This window comes from Mirounga angustirostris, unplaced genomic scaffold (assembly GCF_029215605.1).
Source record: "Mirounga angustirostris isolate CCGP_5_RB_7025 unplaced genomic scaffold, mMirAng1.0.hap1 SCAF_17, whole genome shotgun sequence".
In the NCBI taxonomy this organism is placed as follows: Eukaryota; Metazoa; Chordata; class Mammalia; order Carnivora; family Phocidae; genus Mirounga; species Mirounga angustirostris.
This window is the reverse complement of record NW_026991725.1, coordinates 6,537,068-6,558,235: the sequence shown is the minus strand read 5'-3', so window position 1 is coordinate 6,558,235 and position 21,168 is coordinate 6,537,068. Positions and strand designations below refer to the sequence as shown.

Below are 21,168 nucleotides of genomic sequence, written 5' to 3'. Positions count from 1 at the left end.
GTGGGAATGCTGGCTGTTTGAGGAGGTGATTGACTTTGAAGAAAAATAAAGTAGATGGTATCACTAAATAAACATTTAAACCTTATATGATGCATATCTAATTCAAATGACTTGGAGAATTACACTTCTTTTAAAGATTTTATTAATTTATTTGAGAGAGAAAACGGTGAGGGGGAGAGGCAGAGGGGGAGGGAGAAGCAGGCTCCCTGAATGAATCACTAATTTTTAATGTCTTTTCCCAAACAAAATGAACTTCTTAGATGTAATGTATGTGACATTCATTAATTTTTTTTTTTTCAACAAACACTTAATGAACCCTCAGAGTGCCAGGCAATGTGCTAGGTATTACAGGGGATATGATTATGGCCTATATTCCTCATGCACTCTAGAGGGATTTTGGAGAGGTGATTTGCCCTAGTTCATGCTTTTAGTATGGTGGGATTGGAACACAGGGTTAAAACACAGGATTGACTGATTCCAGAGTCTGAGCATAACCATTGGGCTCCTCTATCTCTAGGAGGGATGTTGAGACCTGAGGGATGGATTTTTGGTGTATTCTGGTTGGTACCTTCCACATCCCCTTGGGTAAAGGTATAGGGAGTCAAATAAGGGGGAAAAGACATGTAGTCAAAACCAAACCAAAACAAAAAGCCCTATAGTTCAAGACAGTATGTATTTTGAGAGAGATAAGTCAAGTGCTTGGCAAAAAGGAAGATGCTCTGGTTTGGCAGACAGGGAGGCTTCACAGGGCAGGGGGCACACTTGTTGGCCCTTGTGAGGTGAGAATTCAGACCATTTTTTTGCAGAGGGGGGTGGGAATCTTAGGAACTGGCAGACACAAAGGTATAGAGGTGAGACAGCATGAGACGTGTGTGAGGAACTTCACGTCACCCTGTTTGTCTCCCGAGAGTGTGAATTAAGCAGGAAGTTATCAGCTTCAAGTAACAGAATACTGATCTACAAGTGGCTGAAACAATTAGGTCAGTTTTTCTCTTACTGAACCAAAAGTCTGCAGATGGATGGTTTTAGGGATGATCCAGCAGCTGAACAATGTCATCGAGGCCTAGGAGTTCCCCTTCTTTCTGTTCTTCATGCTCTTGGCAGCATTGCCCGTCCTGCAGCAGGAGACTGCTCCTCTCAGCCCATCAGAGCCTCAGGAAGAAAGGGGAGGGGGCCGCTTCTCTGCCCACTCTTTATCACGATATAAAATCTTTCCCTGATATGCCCCCAAACTGAATCACACCCACTCTTAATCTTAATCCTTAGCAAAGGAAATGGGATTACCATAACAGGTTCACCTTCCCTGAAGACACAGCCACTCACCTTCAATTAGGGACCTATCAGGAGAGGAGCACTGTGGGTGGGGGGTGTTACACCAGGTGCCTGGTGGGGAGCAGAGAAAGGGCTAGAAGATGTAGGTGAGGCCCCACCTCAGGGCAGGAATTGGGAGATTTGTTCAGGCCTGGGGCTGTTGTCCAGGACAGGTAGGATGTGTATGAAGGACAGGGAAGGGGTTAGGTTGATAGGCAGCTGGGAAATTGATGGGGTGGGGGGGGAGTATTGCAAGAGCCCGGGTGAGAGATACGAGACCCTCATTAGGGTAGCCACAGTAAGGGAGAGTTAAAAAAAGACATTTTGCAGTAAAGGTTGATAGAACTTCTTGTGTTTTTATTTTTTTATTTTTATTATTTTTTAAGATTTTATTTATTTATTTGACAGAGAGAGACACAACAAGAGAGGGAACACAAGCAGGGGGAGTGGGAGAGAGAGAAGCAGGCTTCCCGCCAAGCAGGGAGCCCGATGCGGGGCTCGATCCCAGCACCCCGGGATCATGACCTGAGCCGAAGGCAGACGCTTAACGACTGAGCCACCCAGGCGCCCCTAACTTCTTGTGTTTTTAAGAATGTACGCATTACCATGCAGTAGTGAGTCATGAAATTAATATTGACTTAGTGGTTCCAACTAACCCAGCTTTCAAAAAAAAAGAAAATCTCTTAACTCCTCAAAATCCTTTATGTCTTTAGTCTCTTTAACTTGACTTTGTCCTGTTTCCTTTTAAATCTTTCTAAACATTGCCTCTTCGCCCTTTTGAGAATCTGAGTTCTCTACTCAACCCCAGTATGGGTGCTCCCAGTCTTCTTGACTTGGTGTGGTTTTCTCACACTACCCTCTCCCTGGCTCATCCCATGCACTCTCATGGGATACAACGCCATCTCTCTACGCTGACAGCCTCCAAATCTATACCCCAGCTCAGTCCTCCCTTGGCTTCAGACTTACATATCTAACATCTCCACCTGATGTCCTGCAGGTTTAAAAATGGATCAGTGGGTTGTTTTTTTTTTTTAATGAAATAAAACAGAAAATATCAAGATGCCTTATATGTAATAATGCAAGTATTTTTTAATGAAGCTTTTGTTTCACATCATGCATCTATGCGTCCTGTGTCATGGCCAAAAAAGTTTTAAAAACATAGAAACCAGGGGCGCCAGGGTGGCTCAGTCAGTTAAGCATCTGCCTTCAGCTCAGGTCATGATCCCAGGACCCTGGGATAGAGCCCCATATGGGGCTCCCTGCTCAGCTGCTTCTCTCTCTCCCTCTGCCCCTCCCCCTGCTCTTTCTCTCTCTTTCTCAAATGAATAGATAAAATCTTAAAAACACACACACACACAGAAACCAGGTAACAGGCTAGACAAAATGATGAAAGGAGTGGGAGGAGCCAGGGATTTCTGCAATACAGACAGGGAAGTGAGAAGGACCTGGTGTTTGGGGAAAGTTACAGCTTTCATTTTGAACAGAGTCTGGTTTACAGTAAATCATGCACCTACCGTAGCTGCCTCTTTCCCTACCATTTCCAGCTTCACATCAAAGGATATTGATCACCTCTGAGAAATGTGGGAGTTTCCCCTGAAGGTCATTAGTAATTAGCTATCAGGAAGAGGGAATGCTTTCAAGGGGGAACTAACATTTACTGAATCCTTAGTATGTGCCTGGCTCCCGGCATCCAGTTTTTAATGAGAAATCCTCTTAGCAGCTGTGTGAGGCAAGTACCATTATCCTCACTTCACAAATGAGGAAGCTGAGGTTCAGAGAGGATGAGACTGTCTAAGGTTGTGCAGTTAGTGACTGGATTTGTTGCATCTGGTGCCAGGGAACGTCATCATCTCTGAAAGTGTCAATCACCAGGGCTCTTTATGGCTCCATGTCTTAGTTTTCTAGGGTTCCTGTAACAAATTACTCTGAACTGGGCGGCTTAAAACAATAGAAATTTATTCTTCCACAGTTCTGGAGGCTAGAAGCATGAAATCACGATGTAAGCAGGGTTGGTTCCTTCTGAAGGTGAATCTGTCCCATGCCTCCCTCCTAGATTGTGATGACCCCCTGGTGATCCTTGCCTTCCTTGGCTGGTAGATGCATCACTCCCACCTCTGCCTCCATTCTCACATGGCGTTCGTATGGTCCTCTTCTTTTAAGGGCACCAGTCATATTGAATTAGTCACTCGCCCCTACTCCAGGATGACGTCATTTTAACTAATTACCTCCGCAATAACCCTATATCTGAATAAGAGCACATTCTGAGGAACTGAGGGCTAGGACTTCAACATCTTTTTTTTTTTTTTTTTTTTAGATTTTATTTATTTATTTGACACAGAAAGCACAAGCAGGGGGGTAGGGACAAGTAGACTCCCCACGGAGCGAGGAGCCTGATTGCTGGGCTCCATCCCAGGACCCTGGGATCATGACCTGAGCCGAAGACAGACTCTTAACCAACCGAGCATGCCAGGTGCCCCATGCCATAAGTAATTTTTTTTTTTTTAAAGATTTTATTTATTTATCTGAGAGAGAATGAGAGAGAGAACACGAGAGGAGAGAGGGTCAGAGGCAGAAGCAGACTCCCTGCTGAGCAGGGAGCCTGATGCGGGACTCGATGCTGGGACTCCAGGATCATGACCTGAGCCGAAGGCAGTCGCTTAACCAACTGAGCCACCCAGGCGCCCCCCATGAGTAATTCTTATGAACACTTAGGAGTCCCTACATCTCCACTGCCTCCTGGACAATATCTACAAGACACTGCCACCTCATAAAAACACAAGCCCACCACCTTTCCCTTCAAAAGCCACCTCCCTCCTGACTTCCTTGTTTTTCCACAAAACTAGCTAAAATCTCCCCACCTTCCAGAAAGAATCCTTTCCACTCTCCTTACATCTTCCAGGTTCAATTCCTTACGGTTGCCTGTCCCTTGGGAAGATACACTAGTTTCCTGACTCTCTTTGCTTCCCTGGCTCTCCACCTCCAATCCAGCCTTGCACTTTTATATGTGGCCAATTTTCTAGTAACAAACCTCTGGTCTGACCCTATTCAACTAACCTCATTATGCATTCGAGGCCCAACCAAATGTTGTGCCAGCCTCATTTCCCGCCCCCCACGCCCGACCCCTATCCCTTCCAAATGGAATGCTGCTCCGACTTTCCAGGTTCAATGGCAAAGCCACCTCCTCCTACTTCGCCCTTTCCTGAACCCCTGAACCCCTGCCTCTCCCGGTTACCCCATTCTGCTTAGTGAGAGGGTGATTTGTGTACCCGTCTACGCTCCCCACCAGACTCCGCTCCTTGCCCCCCAGCCAGGGCCACAACAGGAACTTATCAGTCCATGGGCCTGGAATAAACCCAGGGAGGCTCCCTGAAGGAGGGACCTTGCCAACTACAGACCACCCAGGGGCTCGGGATCGGGGTACACCGCCCAGGCGGAAGTCCGCCCGGAGGCCCGCAGAGCAGGATTGGCTCACGCGCTGCTCAGCGGGACACACCTCCGGCCGGCCCCGGAACGCCACTCTGCCGGAACCTTTCCGCCGCCAGGCGGAGCATTTTGAGGCGAAGCACGACCGGGCCGGAAGTGGAGGAAGATTGGATTGTGGGAACCGAGTGCTTTGCCTGGGACGATGAGCGCCTGTAGTCTCCTCGTGGCGGGAGGTAGGGTACCTGGAATACTGGGTTAATTTCCCGCCTGTCCTTAGCCTCTGGCCCTGGAGTACCTTCTCCCGCAGGTCCCATGTCCAGCTGTCCTTGGAGTCCCAGCTGAGCTGACGGGGCGCCTCGGAGCGACTGTGCTTCCCGGGCGAGGGGTCCGCGAGCGGCCCCTTCCCCGACTGTGTGGCGGGCGGAGGGTTGAGATGCTAACAGCCGTTTGCTCACCTCTGGCTGTGGTATTTTCCTGTGGCTGCAGTGTCCGAGTGGCTTCCCATTGGTTTTGCAGAATTGTTTCTTATGTAGTGTTTTGTTTTTCTGCTTGCGGAAAGTAGTAGAAATCTGGGAAAGTGTACCGGTGAAAATAAAAACCGCCCCTTACATCTACCATTCAGCCCGAACGTGTCTTATAAACGTATACAATTTAATTTTATTTGGTTCCACCGCATAAGACACAGCGAGAGAGGGAACGCAAGCAGGGGCAGAGGGAGAGGGACAAGCAGGCTCCCAGCTGAGCAGGGAGCCCCATGCGGGGCTCGATGCCAGGACCCCTCATGAGCTGAAGGCAAGGTCTTAACCATCTGAGCCACCCAGGCGCCCCTAGTGAAAATATTCTTAACAAGAGATACTAATTACAGAAAGATCCCTCTAAAGTTAAAAATGTCAAAAACGTTAAGCAGTGGAAATCATTGTTTTAAATACATGCTTTCTTATGGGCATAAAATTTCTAGGCAGTAAAACTTAGGACTTATCCACAAAAAATAGAAGACATCTCTTGTGAGTATGGTATACTAGTTCTAAGATTATGGGAAAGCCTCTGTCCTTTTGCGAAGGCTCTGGTCAAGCCACAACTAATACTAAAAAGAAGTAGGACATTCCAGCTTACATTTTGCTAAATTTTCCTTTTAGGAAGGTGGCGATGTTTTCCAGTTCCATTCAGGTCATCCTTGTTCCAGGTGCTACATAATTCCTGCTGTCGGAAAAAATCCACTGCACCTAAGAAGATTATTCCCAATGCTGCTATTTGTGATGAAAATACAAAGGAACCTGGAAACGCACTTGACAAGCTCTTCTCTTCAGAGCAGCAGGCTTCCATCTTGCATGTGTTGAATACGGCATCTAATAAAGAACTTGAAACTTTCAGATTGCTTCGTGGAAGAAAATCTGTCAATATTATAGAGCACAGAGAGAAGTTTGGGCCATTTCAGAATTTGGAGAGTTTAATGAATGTGCCCTTGTTCCAGTATAAAACTACCATTCAAATTTGTAACTCCATTCTTTGTCCAGAGACTGGAGGGAAAAAAAGAAAGTTCCAGGACAACCGGCTCTTGAGAAAGCTCATCAAACCAGAAATAGAAAGAGAGAGACTTAAGGTATATTGTTTTTCTTAATGTCCATTATACTACTCCCTACATATTGAGAACCTACTTTGCAAAGCACTATTTTGGGCAGCAGACAGCTTATAGTTTAGTTGGTATGGGATCAGCACGGAAGAGTGAGATGGAGAGAGAGTTAAGTGGGTAGGGAACCGTGGGCTGTACCTGTGGGCAAAAGTTGACCAAAACCTGGATCTCAGAGAGGGAGAATGAGGCTCGTTGGAGGAGGCGGGCTTTCTAGGAAGAAAGAACAGTTGTAGAGAAATAGGTCTGTGCGAGGTTTATTTAAGAGGAATTGAGGAGCTATTTGACCGTGTCTTGAGGGGTTATATTGAGAGTAATGAGAAATTAAGATGCAGAGAGGGTTATGGCCAGGGAGTGACTTCAGAACATTATACTGGTCTTTTCAGTAGGATTTAAAGTTACTTTCTGTCCCTCCCCTTTTTCGCCTTTTAAAAGGCATTCTACAAGCAAATCCTTTTCAGTGTTGTCTTAAAAAACAAATATTAGAATTACTTGGCACATCAAACGTTAAACCTTGGAGTAGGAGCTTAGGTCCTATGTAGCAGTACGTGATAAAATATTCTCTTATTGCGTACCAATAGTAAGCACACTTTCTGGACCAGTAGTTCTCAGTTTGGGGAGGATTATGGATACTTTCTGAAAACCTGATGAAAGCTAAGGACACTGTTTTCAGAAAAACAACCAAAAAAAGCGCATTTACATAGAATATTGCATACACTTTCAGAGGACTTGTAGGTTTCATGAAGTCCATTCATGGACTATGGACAGAACTCCTCCTGCAGTTGATCTGGAAAATATTTGAACCAAAATTTTCAGGGTTTGGATTTCCCTTCAAAGTTTTGGCTACAAATACTATTTATACTCTTATAGCAGAGTTGCAATCTTATTTAGAGGGATAGGTTCTAAAGTCATTTTGTATGGGATGAGAAAAATTGTACTGACTTCCAAATACAGTATTATTTTTTTTTTTTCCTCAAAAAAAAAAAAATAGTCATTTTGTATGGAGAAAATCATGCAGTAGTCCTTGAAAAAAATCTGTTGCCCAGGAAATACTGTGTGCAACCTGGCTCAGTAATTCTTATGTACACTAAAGCTTGAGAATCGTTGAGCTCAAGAATCAAAAGAAGGTCTGTATTTGGGGCGCCCGGGTGGCTCAGTCATTAAGCGTCTGCCTTCGGTTTGGGTCATGATCCCAGAGTCCTGGGATCGAGCCCCGCATCGGGCTCCCTGTTCAGCGGGAACCCTCCTCCTCCCTCTCCTACTCCTCCTGCTTATGTTCCCTCTCTCGCTGTCTCTCCGTCACCCCTGTTGTGTGGTGGCATTTCTTATAACGTATGGCTATGTTCTTATTTCCCAGTATCTAGTCCCCAGCAACACTGGAATATTTAATGCCTACCTTGGGCTAGGTGAGGTTCTTTGTCTATAAACTGACTGCTACTGGTTATCTTTTAATAATTATTCCTGGGGGGCGCCTGGGTGGCTCAGTCAGTTGTGTCTGCCTTTGGCTCAGGTCATGATCCCAGGGTCCTGGGATCAGGCCCCATGTCGGGCTCCTTGCTCAGCGGGGAGCCTGCTTCTTCCTCTCCCTCTGCCCCCCATTCATGCTATTTCAAATAAATAATTAAAAAATAATAATTTTGGGGCGCCTGGGTTGCTCAGTCGTTAAGCGTCTGCCTTCGGCTCAGGTCGTGATCCCAGGGTCCTGGGATCGAGCCCCGCATCAGGCTCCCTGCTCGGTGGGAGGCCTGCTTCTCCCTCTCCCACTCCCCCTGCTTGTGTTCCTGCTCTCCCTGTCTCTCTCTCTGTCAAATAAATAAATAAAATCTAAAAAAAATATAAAAAATTCCTGCATTTCTTTAACAATTCTCAGTTCATAAAGTGGAAGTGTATTTCTTTGTTTTAAAGATTTATTTATTTTAGAGAGAAAGAGCTCGGGGTAGGGGCAGAAGGAGAGAAAGTCTTAAGCAGACTCCACACTAAGCTCCACAGAGAGCCCAACATGGGGCTTGATCTCATGACCCCGAGATCACAACGTGAGCTAAAACCAGGAGTCAGATGCTCAACCAACTGAGCCACCCAGGCACCCCAGTATATTTCTAGCACATAAACTGATTTGGCATTCTGAGTTAATAGCTTAAATTTTGTATCTGTTAAAATGTTTATACTTGTAATTAAACCAGCCTTTTTGTTGTAGGCAGTTAATAGTATCGTATCCATCGTTTTTGGAACTCGAAGAATTGCCTGGGCTCACGTGGATCGTAAACTGGCGGTGCTGGACTGGCAGCAGAATGAGTGTTGCCAGTTGATGAAAGGAACATACTTATCATCTGTCTATTTACAAGAGGTAAAGCAACTGCACCTCCAAATTCCTATCTGCTAGAACTCCTTGTGTTATTTAATCTTCTAGTCCTAAAGGGAATGTAATACAATACTATGGATGGATTTCCTTTGGGTGCTTATTACTCACCCATTCCTTTTTTTTTTTTTTTTAAGATTTTATTTATTTGAGAGAGAGAATGAGAGAGAGCATGAGAGGGGTTTGGGTCAGAGGGAGAAGCAGACTCCCCGCTGAGCAGGGAGCCTGATGTGGGACTTGATCCCAGGACTCCAGGATCATGACAGGAGCCGAAGGCAGTCGCCCAACCGAGCCACCCAGGCACCCCTCCTTTTTTTTTAAGATTTTATTTATTTGACAGAACACGAGAGAGAGCACAAGCAGAGAGAGCGGCAGAAGGAGAGGGAGAAGCAGCTCTCCCCTGAGCAGCGAGCCCAATGTGGGGCTTGATCCCAGGCCCCTGGGATCATGACTGAGCTGAAGGCAGATGCTTAACTGACTGAGCCACCCAGGCGCCCCTACTCACCCATTCCTATCATGTTTTCCGTCACCTATGATTTTTAAAAATTGAATCTTTCTTCATTTAGTTCATGAAATACCTTAATGTATCAAAGGCAGATACTGAGAAAATTGGTGGTAAAGGACATTATTGTAAATGTTATAGAAGTTCATCACTATATTTTTAAGCTTATTTTTCATTTTTTTTTTTTTTAAAGATTTTATTTATTTATTTGAGAGAGAGAGAATGAGAGACAGAGAGCATGAGAGGGAGGAGGGTCAGAGGGAGAAGCAGACTCCCTGCCAAGCAGGGAGCCCGATGCGGGACCGATCCCAGGACTCCAGGATCATGACCTGAGCCGAAGGCAGTCGCTTAACCAACTGAGCCACCCAGGCGTCCCTTCATTTTTTTTAGAAAAGTTTATTTATTTATTTGTTTGAGAGAGAGAAAGCACAGCAGAGGGGAGAGGCAGAGAGAGAAGCAGGCTCCCTGCTGAGAAGGGAGTCCGATACAGGGCTCGAGCCCAGGACCCTGGGATCAAGACCTGAGCTGAAGGCAGATGCTCAACCATCTGAGCTATCCCAGTGCCCTTTATTTATTTGAGAGAGAGAGAGCGAGCATAGGGGGAGAGGGAGGGAATCCTTAAGCAGACTCCCTGCTGAGCACGGAGCCGGACATGGGGCTTGATTCCAGGACCCTGAGATCATGACCTGAGCTGAAATCAAGAGTCAGGCGCTTAACCGATTGAGCCACCCCCAGACACCCCTAAGCTTATTTTTCAAAATGCTTCACTAATTGTCTCATTTGAGTCTTCAAAACCTTGTGAGATTGGTAATATTACCATCCTAATTACACATACAAAAACTGGTATAAATCAAGCATCTGACAGGATAAGTCAGTTGCAGATTGCAGGCTAGATATTCTTTTTTGTTTTTTTTTAAGATTTTATTTATTTATTTGAGAGAGAGAATGAGAGACAGAGAGCACGAGAGGGAAGAGGGTCAGACCCCCCGCTGAGCAGGGAGCCCGATGCGGGACTCGATCCCGGGACTCCAGGATCATGACCTGAGCCAAAGGCAGTCGCTTAACCAACTGAGCCACCCAGGCGCCCTTCTTTTTTTTTTTTTTTTTTTAAGTAGGTTCCGCAGCCATTGTGGAGCCCAACATAGGGCTTGAACTCAAAACTCTGAGGTCAAGACTTCAGCTGAGATGGGAGTCAGGCAGTCAACCAACTGAGCTACTCAGGAGCCCCTGATTGTAGGCTGGGTATTCTAACCCTTATGCTCTACCCTAGATATTTTTAAAAGGTTAATAAACGTTTTAAGTTGTCTAATCTTAAAGTCAATACAGATTTTAGAGATAATGAAGCCCATTTGTGAGATGAAGAAACTAGTACTTGGGAGGACTAAATGATCTGCCTTAGCTCAGCTTATTCCTGATAGAACCATGAGCAGAACTTGGCTCCTGACTCCTCCATAAAATGCTGATTTTTCAGTTACTTCAAAACTGTCAGTAGCAGTATAAGGTAATTTATATATTTTAAAAATAAAAATGGGAGAGGGGACCCAAACAACAAAACTTAATGAATTATTTCTGTTCACTTATTTTTTCTTTTTGTTTTTTAAAGATTTCTTCAGTCATTTCAAAGATGCCTAAAGCTGACTTCTATGTTCTGGAAAAAATCGGGCTTTCAATTCAGAACTCATCTCGGTTTCCAGTAGTGTTACATTTTCATATCATGGAAGCCATGCTGTATGCCTTATTAAACAAAACCTTTGTCCAGGATGGCCAGCATCAGGTGCTGAGCATGAATCGAAATGGAGTGGGGAAGCACTTTGAACTGATGATTGGGGACACGCGGACTAGTGGAAAAGAGCTGGTGAAGCAGTTCCTCTCAGAGTCTGTTCTGAAGGAAGAGCCTCGGGTCGTCTTCCCCACAGAGAAGATCGTCCATTACAGACAGATGTTTTCATCTACTGAACAACAGAGAGCAGAAGAGTTATATGATTCATTATTACAAGCTGTTGCCTTCTATGAATTAGCAGTTTTTGACACTGAACCTTAAAACGCTTAGGTTAATATAAAGAGCTCCAAGGTTGTATTAATTTATATTTATTAGCCCTAAAGCTGTAAAGCCAACTGTTTTTAACATCCATGTTTATGGAGAAGAAAACATGTTTGTATTTAAAGTCAGACTTTCGGTTGTTGAATTGTTCACACAATAATAAGCGAAATCAATAAATATCTTAGGAGATTCTGTGCCTTTTGGGTTTAAGTGTTAAAGATGCCCTCTAAACAGCCAAAACAAGAAACAAAGTTATCTCCCCTGAAAAGCAAATTCCATCCTATACTAATGATTTGCACCCTTTTATTGTTAATAGAGAGTAATGATTTTTCTGGGTGGTGCTCATCATGGGAATAATGCTAAATATAATCAAAAACACAACTTATGAAACCCTCTTAATTCTCTAAGTAGCATGTGGTTTGATGTATTGCTCCCAAAAGGGAATCGATTGTCATCAACTTAGTCTATCAGCCCAGAACAAAGAAGCTTTGTCTAATACATTTTTTTTTTCACTTTGAAATATTTTACTTGGACAGATCTTTTAAATTTTTTTTGATGTATTTTATATATATTTTTTTATTATGTTAATCCCCATACATTACATCATTAGTTTTAGATGTAGTGTTCCATGATTCATTGTTTGTGCATAACACCCTGTGCTCCATGCAGAATGTGCCCTCCTCAATACCCATTACCAGGCTAACCCATCCTCCCACCCCCCTCCCCTCTAGAACCCTCAGTTTGTTTCTCAGAGTCCATCGTCTCTCATGGTTCGTCTACCCCTCCGATTTCCCCCCCTTCATTCTTCCCCTCCTGCTACCTTTTTTTTTTTTCTTAACATATATTGCATTATTTGTTTCAGAGGTACAGATCTGAGATTCAACAGTCTTGCACAATTCACAGCGCTTACCAGAGCACATACCCTCCCCAGTGTCTATCACCCAGTCACCCCATCCCTCCCACCCCACCCCCCACTCCAGCAACCTTCAATTTGTTTCCTGAGATTAAGAATTCCTCATATCAGTGAGGTCATTTCCTCATATCAGTGAGGTCATATGATACATGTCTTTCTCTTTTTTACTTATTTCGCTCAACATAATACCCTCCAGTTCCATCCACGTCGTTGCAAATGGCAAGATCTCATTCCTTTTGATGGCTGCATAATATTCCATTGTGTATATATACCACATCTTCTTTATCCATTCATCTGTCGATGGACATCTTGGCTCTTTCCACAGTTTGGCTATTGTGGACATTGCTGCTATAAACATCGGGGTGCACGTACCCTTTCGGATCCCTACATTTGTGTCTTTGGGGTAAATACCCAGTAGTGCAATTGCTGGATCATATGGTAGCTCTATTTTCAACTTTTTGAGGAACCTCCATACTGTTTTCCAGAGTGGCTGCACCAGCTTGCATTCCCACCAACAGTGTAGGAGGGTTCCCCTTTCTCCGCATCCCCGCCAACATCTGTCGCTTCCTGACTTGTTAATTTTAGCCATTCTGACTGGTGTGAGGTGGTATCATTGAGGTTTTGATTTGGATTTCCCTGATGCCAAGCGATATTGAGCACTTTTTCATGTGGGACAGACCATCTTTTTAAAAAAGATTTATTTGATGGGCGCCTGGGTGGCTCAGTTGGTTGAGCGACTGCCTTTGGCTCAGGTCATGGTCCTGGAGTCCCTGGATCGAGTCCCGCATCGGGCTCCCTGCTCGGCAGGGAGTCTGCTTCTCCCTCTGACCCTCCCCCCTCTCATGTGCTCTCTCTCATTCTCTCTCTCTCAAATAAGTAAATAAAATCTTAAAAAAATAATAAAAATAAAAAAGATTTATTTGAGAGAGAGAATAAGTATGCTGGGGGAGGGGCAGAGGAAGAAGGGAGAATCCCAAGCAGACTTCACCATGGGTACAGAGCCCGATGCAGGGCTTCACCCCAGGACCCTGAGATCATGACCTGAGCAGAAACCAAGAGTCAGGCCCTTAACCGACTACACCACCCAGATGCCCCTAGACAGACCATCTTTTGAGAAAAGTAGCCCATAATTTTTTTTACCACATCTCACATTTTCCAGTATTACATTTGCTTTAGTTCAGGCCCTCACCATATCTTACCAGTCCTGAACCCAAAACTCTTTGATGTCAAAGCATTACGTCTTTCCTTTAATCTACAGAGTGAAATATGCTTGTTGGAAAAACATTCAAATATGTAAAATGAGTAGAAGTCCTTTCTTCCAGAACCTCCCAACTCCCTAGGGAATCTGGGATACAGTCTAGACTTACTGCCATTCACTTGTAAATCTCTACATTTATATATATGGTTGTACACAAACATCTCCACCTTCCATATGTTGTAGGTATCTCAAACTATCCATCTCAAATAATCTTTCCTTCAAATCACGTCCCTTGCCATTGTTCTATACTTTGGTAAATAGCTTCACCAACCATCCAGTTGTTCATGCCAGATATGTGCATTCTACCTCCCACATATTTCTGGAAATAGCTTTCAGTGAAAATGTGTTCATTTTAGACATTTATAGGGTAAGATGCTAAGTACTGAGAAAGCCATCAGAATTTGCTTACTTTATCTCAAAAGTGAATCTAAACCTTTAAGAATTCATAATTTTTGGGGTGCCCGGGTGGTACACTCAGTTAAGCATCTGACTCCTGGTTTCAGCTCATGATCTTGTGATCTCAGGGTCATGAGATTGAGCCCCACTTTGGGCTCTGCACTCTGGCTCAGGGTGGAGTCTAGGTCCTTGAGATTCTCTCTCCCTCTCCCTGCCCTTCCCGTTTGTGCTCTCTCTCTCTCTAAAATAAATCTTTGGGGCACCTGGGTGGCTCAGTAGGTTAAGTGTCTGCCTTCGGCTCAGGTCATGATCCTGGAATGGAGTCCCACATTGGGCTCCCTACTTAGCCGGGAGCCTGCTTCTCCCTCTCCCTCTGCTGATGACCCTGCTCATGTTCTCTTTCTGTCAAATAAATCTTAAAAAAAAAAAAAAATATATATATATATATATATATATATATATATATATATTTCCTCCCCAATAAAGCTAAGCCTAAAAGAAAATCTTAAATGTGTCCCTATTAGGGAAGAAAATATTCCCATTGTTTCTTGATTTTTTTTTTTTTAAGATTTTATTTATTTATTTGACAGAGAGAGACACAGCGAGAGAGGGAACACAAGCAGGGGGAGTGGGAGAGGGAGAAGCAGGATTCCTGCAGAGCAGGGATCCCGATGTGGGGCTCGATCCCAGGACCCTGGGATCATGACCCGAGCCAAAGGCAGACACTTAACGACTGAGCCACCCAGGTGCCCCTGTTTCTTGATTTTTGATTTTACTAAATAAAATCCTAAAGTTATTATTTTTTTATTTTAAAGATTTTATTTATTTATTTGACAGAGACACAGCAAGAGAGGGAACACAAGCAGGGGGAGCAGGAGAGGGAGAAGCAGGCCTCCGCTGAGCAGGGAGCCCAAGGTGGGGCTCGATCCCAGGACCCTGGATGACCTGAGCCAAAGGCAGATGCTTAACAACTGGGCCACCCAGGCGCCCCAATTCTAAAGTTATTTTACTTTGATTCTCTATTACCAGAATTTTCTAATAATAAGACCAAATTAACAGGTAAGTGCTCTACAAATAGTGAACGCTAGGTATGCGTTATAGAATAGAATAGAAGAAAATCCATATATTTAAAAAAAAAACCCACAGAACTTCAGATCTATTCTTTTGTACAAGGATGAAACCTGTAAGATACAGCCTATATCCAAACCTATAAAATATCCATATTTACCCAGATGGTTACATCTGGACCACCTATTTAAATATTGCATTAAGTCTTTTAGCTTTAACCTTTAATTAAGTCAATATACTATCAACGAAAAAGTAGACTGAGCAAGTAAGAGGTAAAAACATACCTTCATACACATTTGTAAACAGGTATACATCAATATTTTCCATCTGTACAAAATTAGGATGCTTACCTTTGAGGTAAATATATAATTTGCCAGATAATGTAACTGAATTCTAGGCTAATACATAATATAAACATTTGAAATAGGAAACCATTTTCAGATATATCTGATTATATGATTGCAAAAATGATTTTAAGTGAAATGTGGGATTTTAAAATCTTGTAATTAAAAATACATACTTTCTCCAAAAACAACCTTAAGTGGAAATGATTATGATGTAGAAAGTCCATAGTAGAATCCTCTGTTACAATTTTAATGAATAGCAGTTTGTCCAAAATAGATATATTAACATCATTAATATCTTTATGAAATAAAACATCGCTGATATAAAAGTACAAGAAAAATGTACAAGGCAAATGATGTGAGTTGGCAAAATGTACAAGCAATCACATATGAATGGTTGCTAAAAAAGATTTATGAAAACGACAGTTCATAATTTTGTTTTCCCTTTGTCAACATTCAATGATTCAATGGCAATATGTGCTGGAGGAATACACTAAAAATAAATTTATCAGGAAGATGGTACTTTTTGAAAAATGAAATATAATTTCTTCCCTAGGAAGTTCTCATGTATTACATAATTTTGTACTGTGTTAACTAGATTACCACCCTAGATGATTCATATATACAACTTGACAGAGTACTGACAGTTGGGTTGGAGAGAAGTGGATTAAAGGTAACAGGAAAGAGAAAAATTATGGATTAATTTAACAGTGAAACATCTTTAGAAATATAGTGAATTCTACCTTCTAGAAACAGCTCGCTCACATGCAATAATACAACAAAGCTAAGTCAAATAATACCAAAAAAATTCAGAAAAAAAAATACCACCACAATCATAAATACAATTTATAACTCAAAATTTTTCATTTTAAATATTTGCACACTAATTAAAAAAATACAAATAATCTCTTTTAAATGTACATTAAGAGAAAGAAATTCTTCCATGAAAATCAGTATAAAAATGTATCTTGAGGAACACATAATAATCTGTACAAGGCATTGTTAATGTGGAATATTAAGGGAAGCCAGCTGCCAAAGTGTTCACAGTCTCTTTCGAAATGTTAAGATGAATACCTTCAAGATAGTGTAGGAACCTGTCAAAATTACAAGGAAAAATTCAGTTTAACCATCAGATGAGGATATTTATTAATCTTGAAATAGCTATCTACAACGTTATTTTATATAGAGCCTTTACCTTCTTTTACTTTTTCCTTGTTCTTTTAGCTTCTCAGTCCTACAAATGTTCCGAAGAGTTGGCAAGTACTCAATTATACTAGCTTGTCTGTTACCCAGGTTCAGAAGGGATCGGCTAGAAAATACACTTTTAATGACTGCTATCCTCTTCCAGGCACTGCTGTAAATGAAAAGTAGTGCATTACTTTTGATTTTTACTGCCCAAGAAAAATGCAACAATCCCCAACACAACCAACTTCTGGTCTCTGCTTCTCCTTGCTTCTGGTCTAGACTAGGTTAACCGGATTCCAGGTTAACTTCCTGTATTACTTTCAACACGTCACTCCCATACCAAAAAAATCTTTAATGGCTACCCGCTATCTGCCCCAGCAAACCCAAACCCCATTCCCTGTCATTCAGGAGTCTCCTAATCTCTCTTGTTTTTCTTCCCAGCAATCAGGCTGGTCTCCCTGTCTTATCAGAAGCTATATTATTAATATTGAGGGTTTACCATGATCAATAAAGCCCAGCATTTCAAATTTAGTAAAAACAAACTAATCATTTCCTCTTTATCATTTATTATTGGAAAATTAAAAGTAAAAGGAAGACTTACTCTAAATTAGTTGCTGACTGACTAAAGTATACATTGCTGCGCTTCTGTGAAACATAAAGAGTAAGCTCTTTCGTTGGATCTCTTCCTGATTTCTTGCAAGAATTCAAGGAGGTTTCCAGTGCTTTTGAAATAGTAGACGAACATTTAGTAAAGCTGAGAGCTTCTACAGCTGCCTTTAATTCTCCAGAGCTCTGAGAAGTCCATCCATCACTGGCCTCCAGACTAAACTCATCACAAAGTCCGCTTTTCACATTTGTCCAACTGAAGTCATTTTGACCAAATTCCTTTTGTTCTCCTACATCAGTTAAAAGAGCATCTAAGAAGGACATGTTATCCATGAACTCAGTGAGAGAATTTAAACAGTGAGAAACAAGGGCAGAACATTTCTCTTCTGCTGGTGTTTTAGGAGAACAAGGAATAGATTCCATGTTAGACTCTAAACATTTGTTCAGTTTCTTTGTCTCTGGATTCCTTTCTTTGTCTCTCGCTTTGCTTTCTTCTGAATTTGAGGAGGAAGGTGCAGGGGAAAGACTAAGAAATTCATTAGAGAAGTCCAATTCAGTGTCAAATAAGTCACTATCATCTAGAGTTACCATCTTTTTCTTTTGTTTCTTTTTTTGTGGCTTTTTCGATGGCTTCTCTCCTTCAGAATGTTTCCTAGCAAGACATTTCATATTTTTTGTTGCTGCACTAGTGTCCACACTTACTGATGCACCACCAAAGTTTTCTGTTTCTGGAATGATCCTAACAGGTAGTGGTAGAATGAACTCAAGATTACTATATAAGAAATCTACATTCTGCATTCGGAATTCTGTAAGAAGCTGGATGAACTGATGCCATTCTTCCTTTGTTCTGACTTTGTGCTGAAAAACAATTTTAAGTGAAGAAGTGTTAGAACACAGTCTGAACACTTTTCTACCTATATGAATACAGTGGCATCCTTAGTCTATCTGAAAAGTAATGAGTCACTAACCTCTCAGAATTTTATTAACCTGTACTCCCTAAATTCATCAAAATGGTTCTGAGTCTAAAAAATAAACTTAGACTATTTATATTTGAAGAATTAAATTTTCTAATAGTTTATACCCCAATTCAATAGTGAGAAGCTCATTTGTTTAAAAACTACTTTTCTGAAATTGTCTTTTTAATCTGAAATCTTTCTAAATTCTAGTCTAAATCCTATAATATACATTTATTTGTCGCTGCACCATTTGTCAAATTGTACAGTATGCTAAAATCAGAAATCTAAAGCCTATAAAAATTACAGGCAAATTTAAGTTAACCTTAAGATTCAAAAGATGGGAGTGTTAGGAATATGAAAAGGAATACGTATTTGATATCCCACACTAGATACTGAAAATACCTTTAGAAATGAAAATAAATCTTCAGATGGGGAAAAAATGTTCTTAAGGCCAAACAAGGTCTCAACACAGCCAGTGTCACATTTGGGAAGGTCTATAGGACTCCTTTTAGTATTTTTAGGTTTATTTTTGGAATCAGGGCCATCTTCAGAGCAAACAAGTTGAATGTTTCTGCTAGTTCCTCCTACAAAATTAATAAAAGAAAACCATCTATATTTTTAATAAATTGTATCAAACAATTATTTAAAATCTAAGATCCTCTGGCATCTTTTGGACCTATACTCCCATTTTGTTCTTCTCCACATATGTATTTAACTCATAAAAATTACAATACAAACATTATTTTTAGCATACGGGGGTAAGAGGTTGGTGGTGGGCTTATAAAACAATCCAAAAGAAAAAAGTGCAAAGGACTATGAACAGACAAGTCACAGAAGAAAAACAAATATCTAATAAACTCATAAAAAGATGTGCGATTTCACTAGTGATCATGGAAATGCAAATTAAAATAAGATACCGCTTTTCACCTTTTAAATTGGCAAAAGTAAAACAACTGGTAACCTAGTTTTCTCAGAGGCATACATCAAAAAGCCATCATAAACTGTTCATGGGAACATAAATCAGGACAATCATCTTTGGGAGGGCAACCTGACAATACCTATCGGAATGTAAAATGTATTCTAGCCTTTGGCCAGCAACAATACTTCTAGAATTCTCTCCAACAGCAGTACTCACAGATGTGCTAAAGGATATGTGTATAGATATTCAATGCATAGTTTAATGACAAACTGAAGAAAACCTCAATTTCCTCTAATAAGTAATGGTTAATTATGTTACATCCATTCCCTATTATGGAATAGCATGCAGCTGTGAAAAATAGAGGGCTAGAATTGCACGTACTAACAATAAATTCTCAAGTAAAAAAGAGCAAATTGATTAACAATATACATAGTATTGGTTAATTTTGCTAAATAAGTAGGTAGCGATATTTGTACATGCATAGATAAAGCTCTCACAGTGGCTAACTTTAAGAAGTGGGGAAAATCTTTTACTTTTTATTTTATATACTTCTGCACTGTTTGAATTTCCAATGAGTACGTATCTGTGTTTTTTAAGAAAGAAAGAAAATGCATATAAAATCTTCAAGAAAAGGGGTGCCTGGGTGGCTCAGTTGTTAAGCGTCTGCCTTCGGCTCAGGTCATGGTCCCAGGGTCCTGGGATTGAGCCCCGCATAGGGCTCCCTGCTCAGCAGGAAGCCTGCTTCTCCCTCTCCCACTCACCCTGCTTGTGTTCCCTCTCTCGCTGTGTCTCTCTGTCAAATAAATAAATAAAACCTTAAAAAAAAAAAAATCTTCAAGAAAAGAAATAATGCTATACTTATTATCTTTTAAAGTTTCTGGTATAGCATTTTATATCCAATAGTATGGCAATAGTTACTAATTTGTTTTTTATAAAAGGTTATTTCCCATTTCTTATTTATCATATTTACATCTAAGAAACAGTTAAAGATATAAGTTCACAATGAATTAAATATATATGATTGCTACTCTGAAAAAGAAAAACGTATTAAAATTTTGAACTGATCAAAGAAAAAACAAACTTGACAGGGGATTAATATTACAGAACTTCACCTTGGTTTTATTTAAATATTTGTGTATTTCCCAGAGCAGGATCTGTAACTACAGAACTGTGACTATGGAGCATGAAAACCACAAACTATGAACTTCTTCAGGGAAGGAACCATGTCTTATTTATGTAAACACAGGACCTGGCATGGAGAAAGTCCTCAATAAATGTCTGTGACTTCAATTAGGTAACAATGACTGAAGATCGATAAGAAATAAAACATTTCTGAAATGATAAAGTTCTTATGAAAAATAGAATTATAGACTATTGAAGAAGCTAAAAGAGAACTTACAGTCATATAAAAATAATTTATATATATATGGAAAAATCACCAGTGTTTTTTAATAAGTAAAAAAAGGAAGCTAGTTGCTAAATATCATTCTATTTGTTTATAAGAAACTATGATTACAAGGCAACTGAGTGGCTAAGTCAGTTAAGCATCCTACTCTTGATGCTTAGAGTTGAGCCCCACGTCGGGCTCTATGCTCAGCAGAGTCTGCTTGAGATTCTCTCTCCCTCTCCTTTTGCCCCTCCCGCTTGTGCACATGCTCATTCTCTAAAATAAATAAAATCTTAAAAAATAAAAAAAGAAAGCATGCTAATAAATTTATAAATAACAATTTGTTCCGTGTGCAGTTTAACTCTATTTACCCACATTTAATGTTTATAAAATTTTCACCAACACAGTTGACATATGTATGTTTATACATATGTTTATGCTCAAAAATTTTAAAATCTTTCAGACATTTTGGTATAGCATGTACTTTAACATAGGGTCCCACTGTAGAAATTTCTTTTATAACAGATCAACTTACGACAAAGGGATAATGGCCTTTCTTCTAAAAATCCACCTCCACTTCTAATCCAGAATTGTAAGTAAAGGATACTTTTTCTGATATCACAAGTATTTGCAGTTAACAATGTTACAAAGTCCTTCACATCAGTTCTAAAGTTCTCAGCCAAGCAGATCATCTGTAGGTAGCTGGCAACATTTAGCTGAGAAAAAGAGAAAGAGAGAAAGAAAAAAGAAACATGGTGAAATGCACAGTTAACAGAAATACATCAGTAATACACATCTAAAAGTAGGACAAATTTCACTAAAATTCACACTATCTTAGCTCTTGAGAATGAAACTGATTTAGACAAATATAATAAA

At 41.0% G+C, this 21,168-nt stretch overlaps 2 protein-coding genes across 5 annotated transcripts in view; one reads left to right on the top strand and one right to left on the bottom strand.

The window, feature by feature from the left end:
- The first annotated feature begins 4,829 nt into the window (after positions 1–4,829).
- Positions 4,830–11,452, top strand: TEFM (transcription elongation factor, mitochondrial). Of its 2 annotated transcripts, XM_045889430.3 has the most exons (4): positions 4,830–4,967; positions 5,871–6,334; positions 8,556–8,705; positions 10,823–11,452. In XM_045889430.3, exons 1-4 carry the CDS (start codon positions 4,937–4,939, stop codon positions 11,258–11,260), a joined length of 1,083 nt encoding a protein of 360 aa, XP_045745386.1. In that variant the 5' UTR covers positions 4,830–4,936; the 3' UTR covers positions 11,261–11,452. The 2 variants fall into 2 exon arrangements, with proteins under 2 accessions (XP_045745386.1, XP_054366930.1); XM_054510955.2 differs by lacking the exon at positions 8,556–8,705.
- A 4,024-nt stretch (positions 11,453–15,476) lies between these two features.
- The window catches only part of ATAD5 (ATPase family AAA domain containing 5), a 47,900-nt gene continuing 42,208 nt past the window's right edge, over positions 15,477–21,168 (bottom strand). For 2 of the 3 annotated variants that reach the window (XM_064583578.1, XM_045889431.3), the window contains 5 exons: positions 20,828–21,008; positions 18,389–18,570; positions 17,026–17,888; positions 16,435–16,593; positions 15,477–16,333 (listed from right to left, as the gene is read on the bottom strand). In XM_064583578.1, the coding sequence (XP_064439648.1) occupies positions 16,255–16,333; positions 16,435–16,593; positions 17,026–17,888; positions 18,389–18,570; positions 20,828–21,008 (1,464 nt within the window). In that variant the 3' untranslated portion in view covers positions 15,477–16,254. The remainder of the gene's footprint in view (positions 16,334–16,434; positions 16,594–17,025; positions 17,889–18,388; positions 18,571–20,827; positions 21,009–21,168) is intronic. The other variant, XM_064583577.1, reaches the window with a different exon arrangement.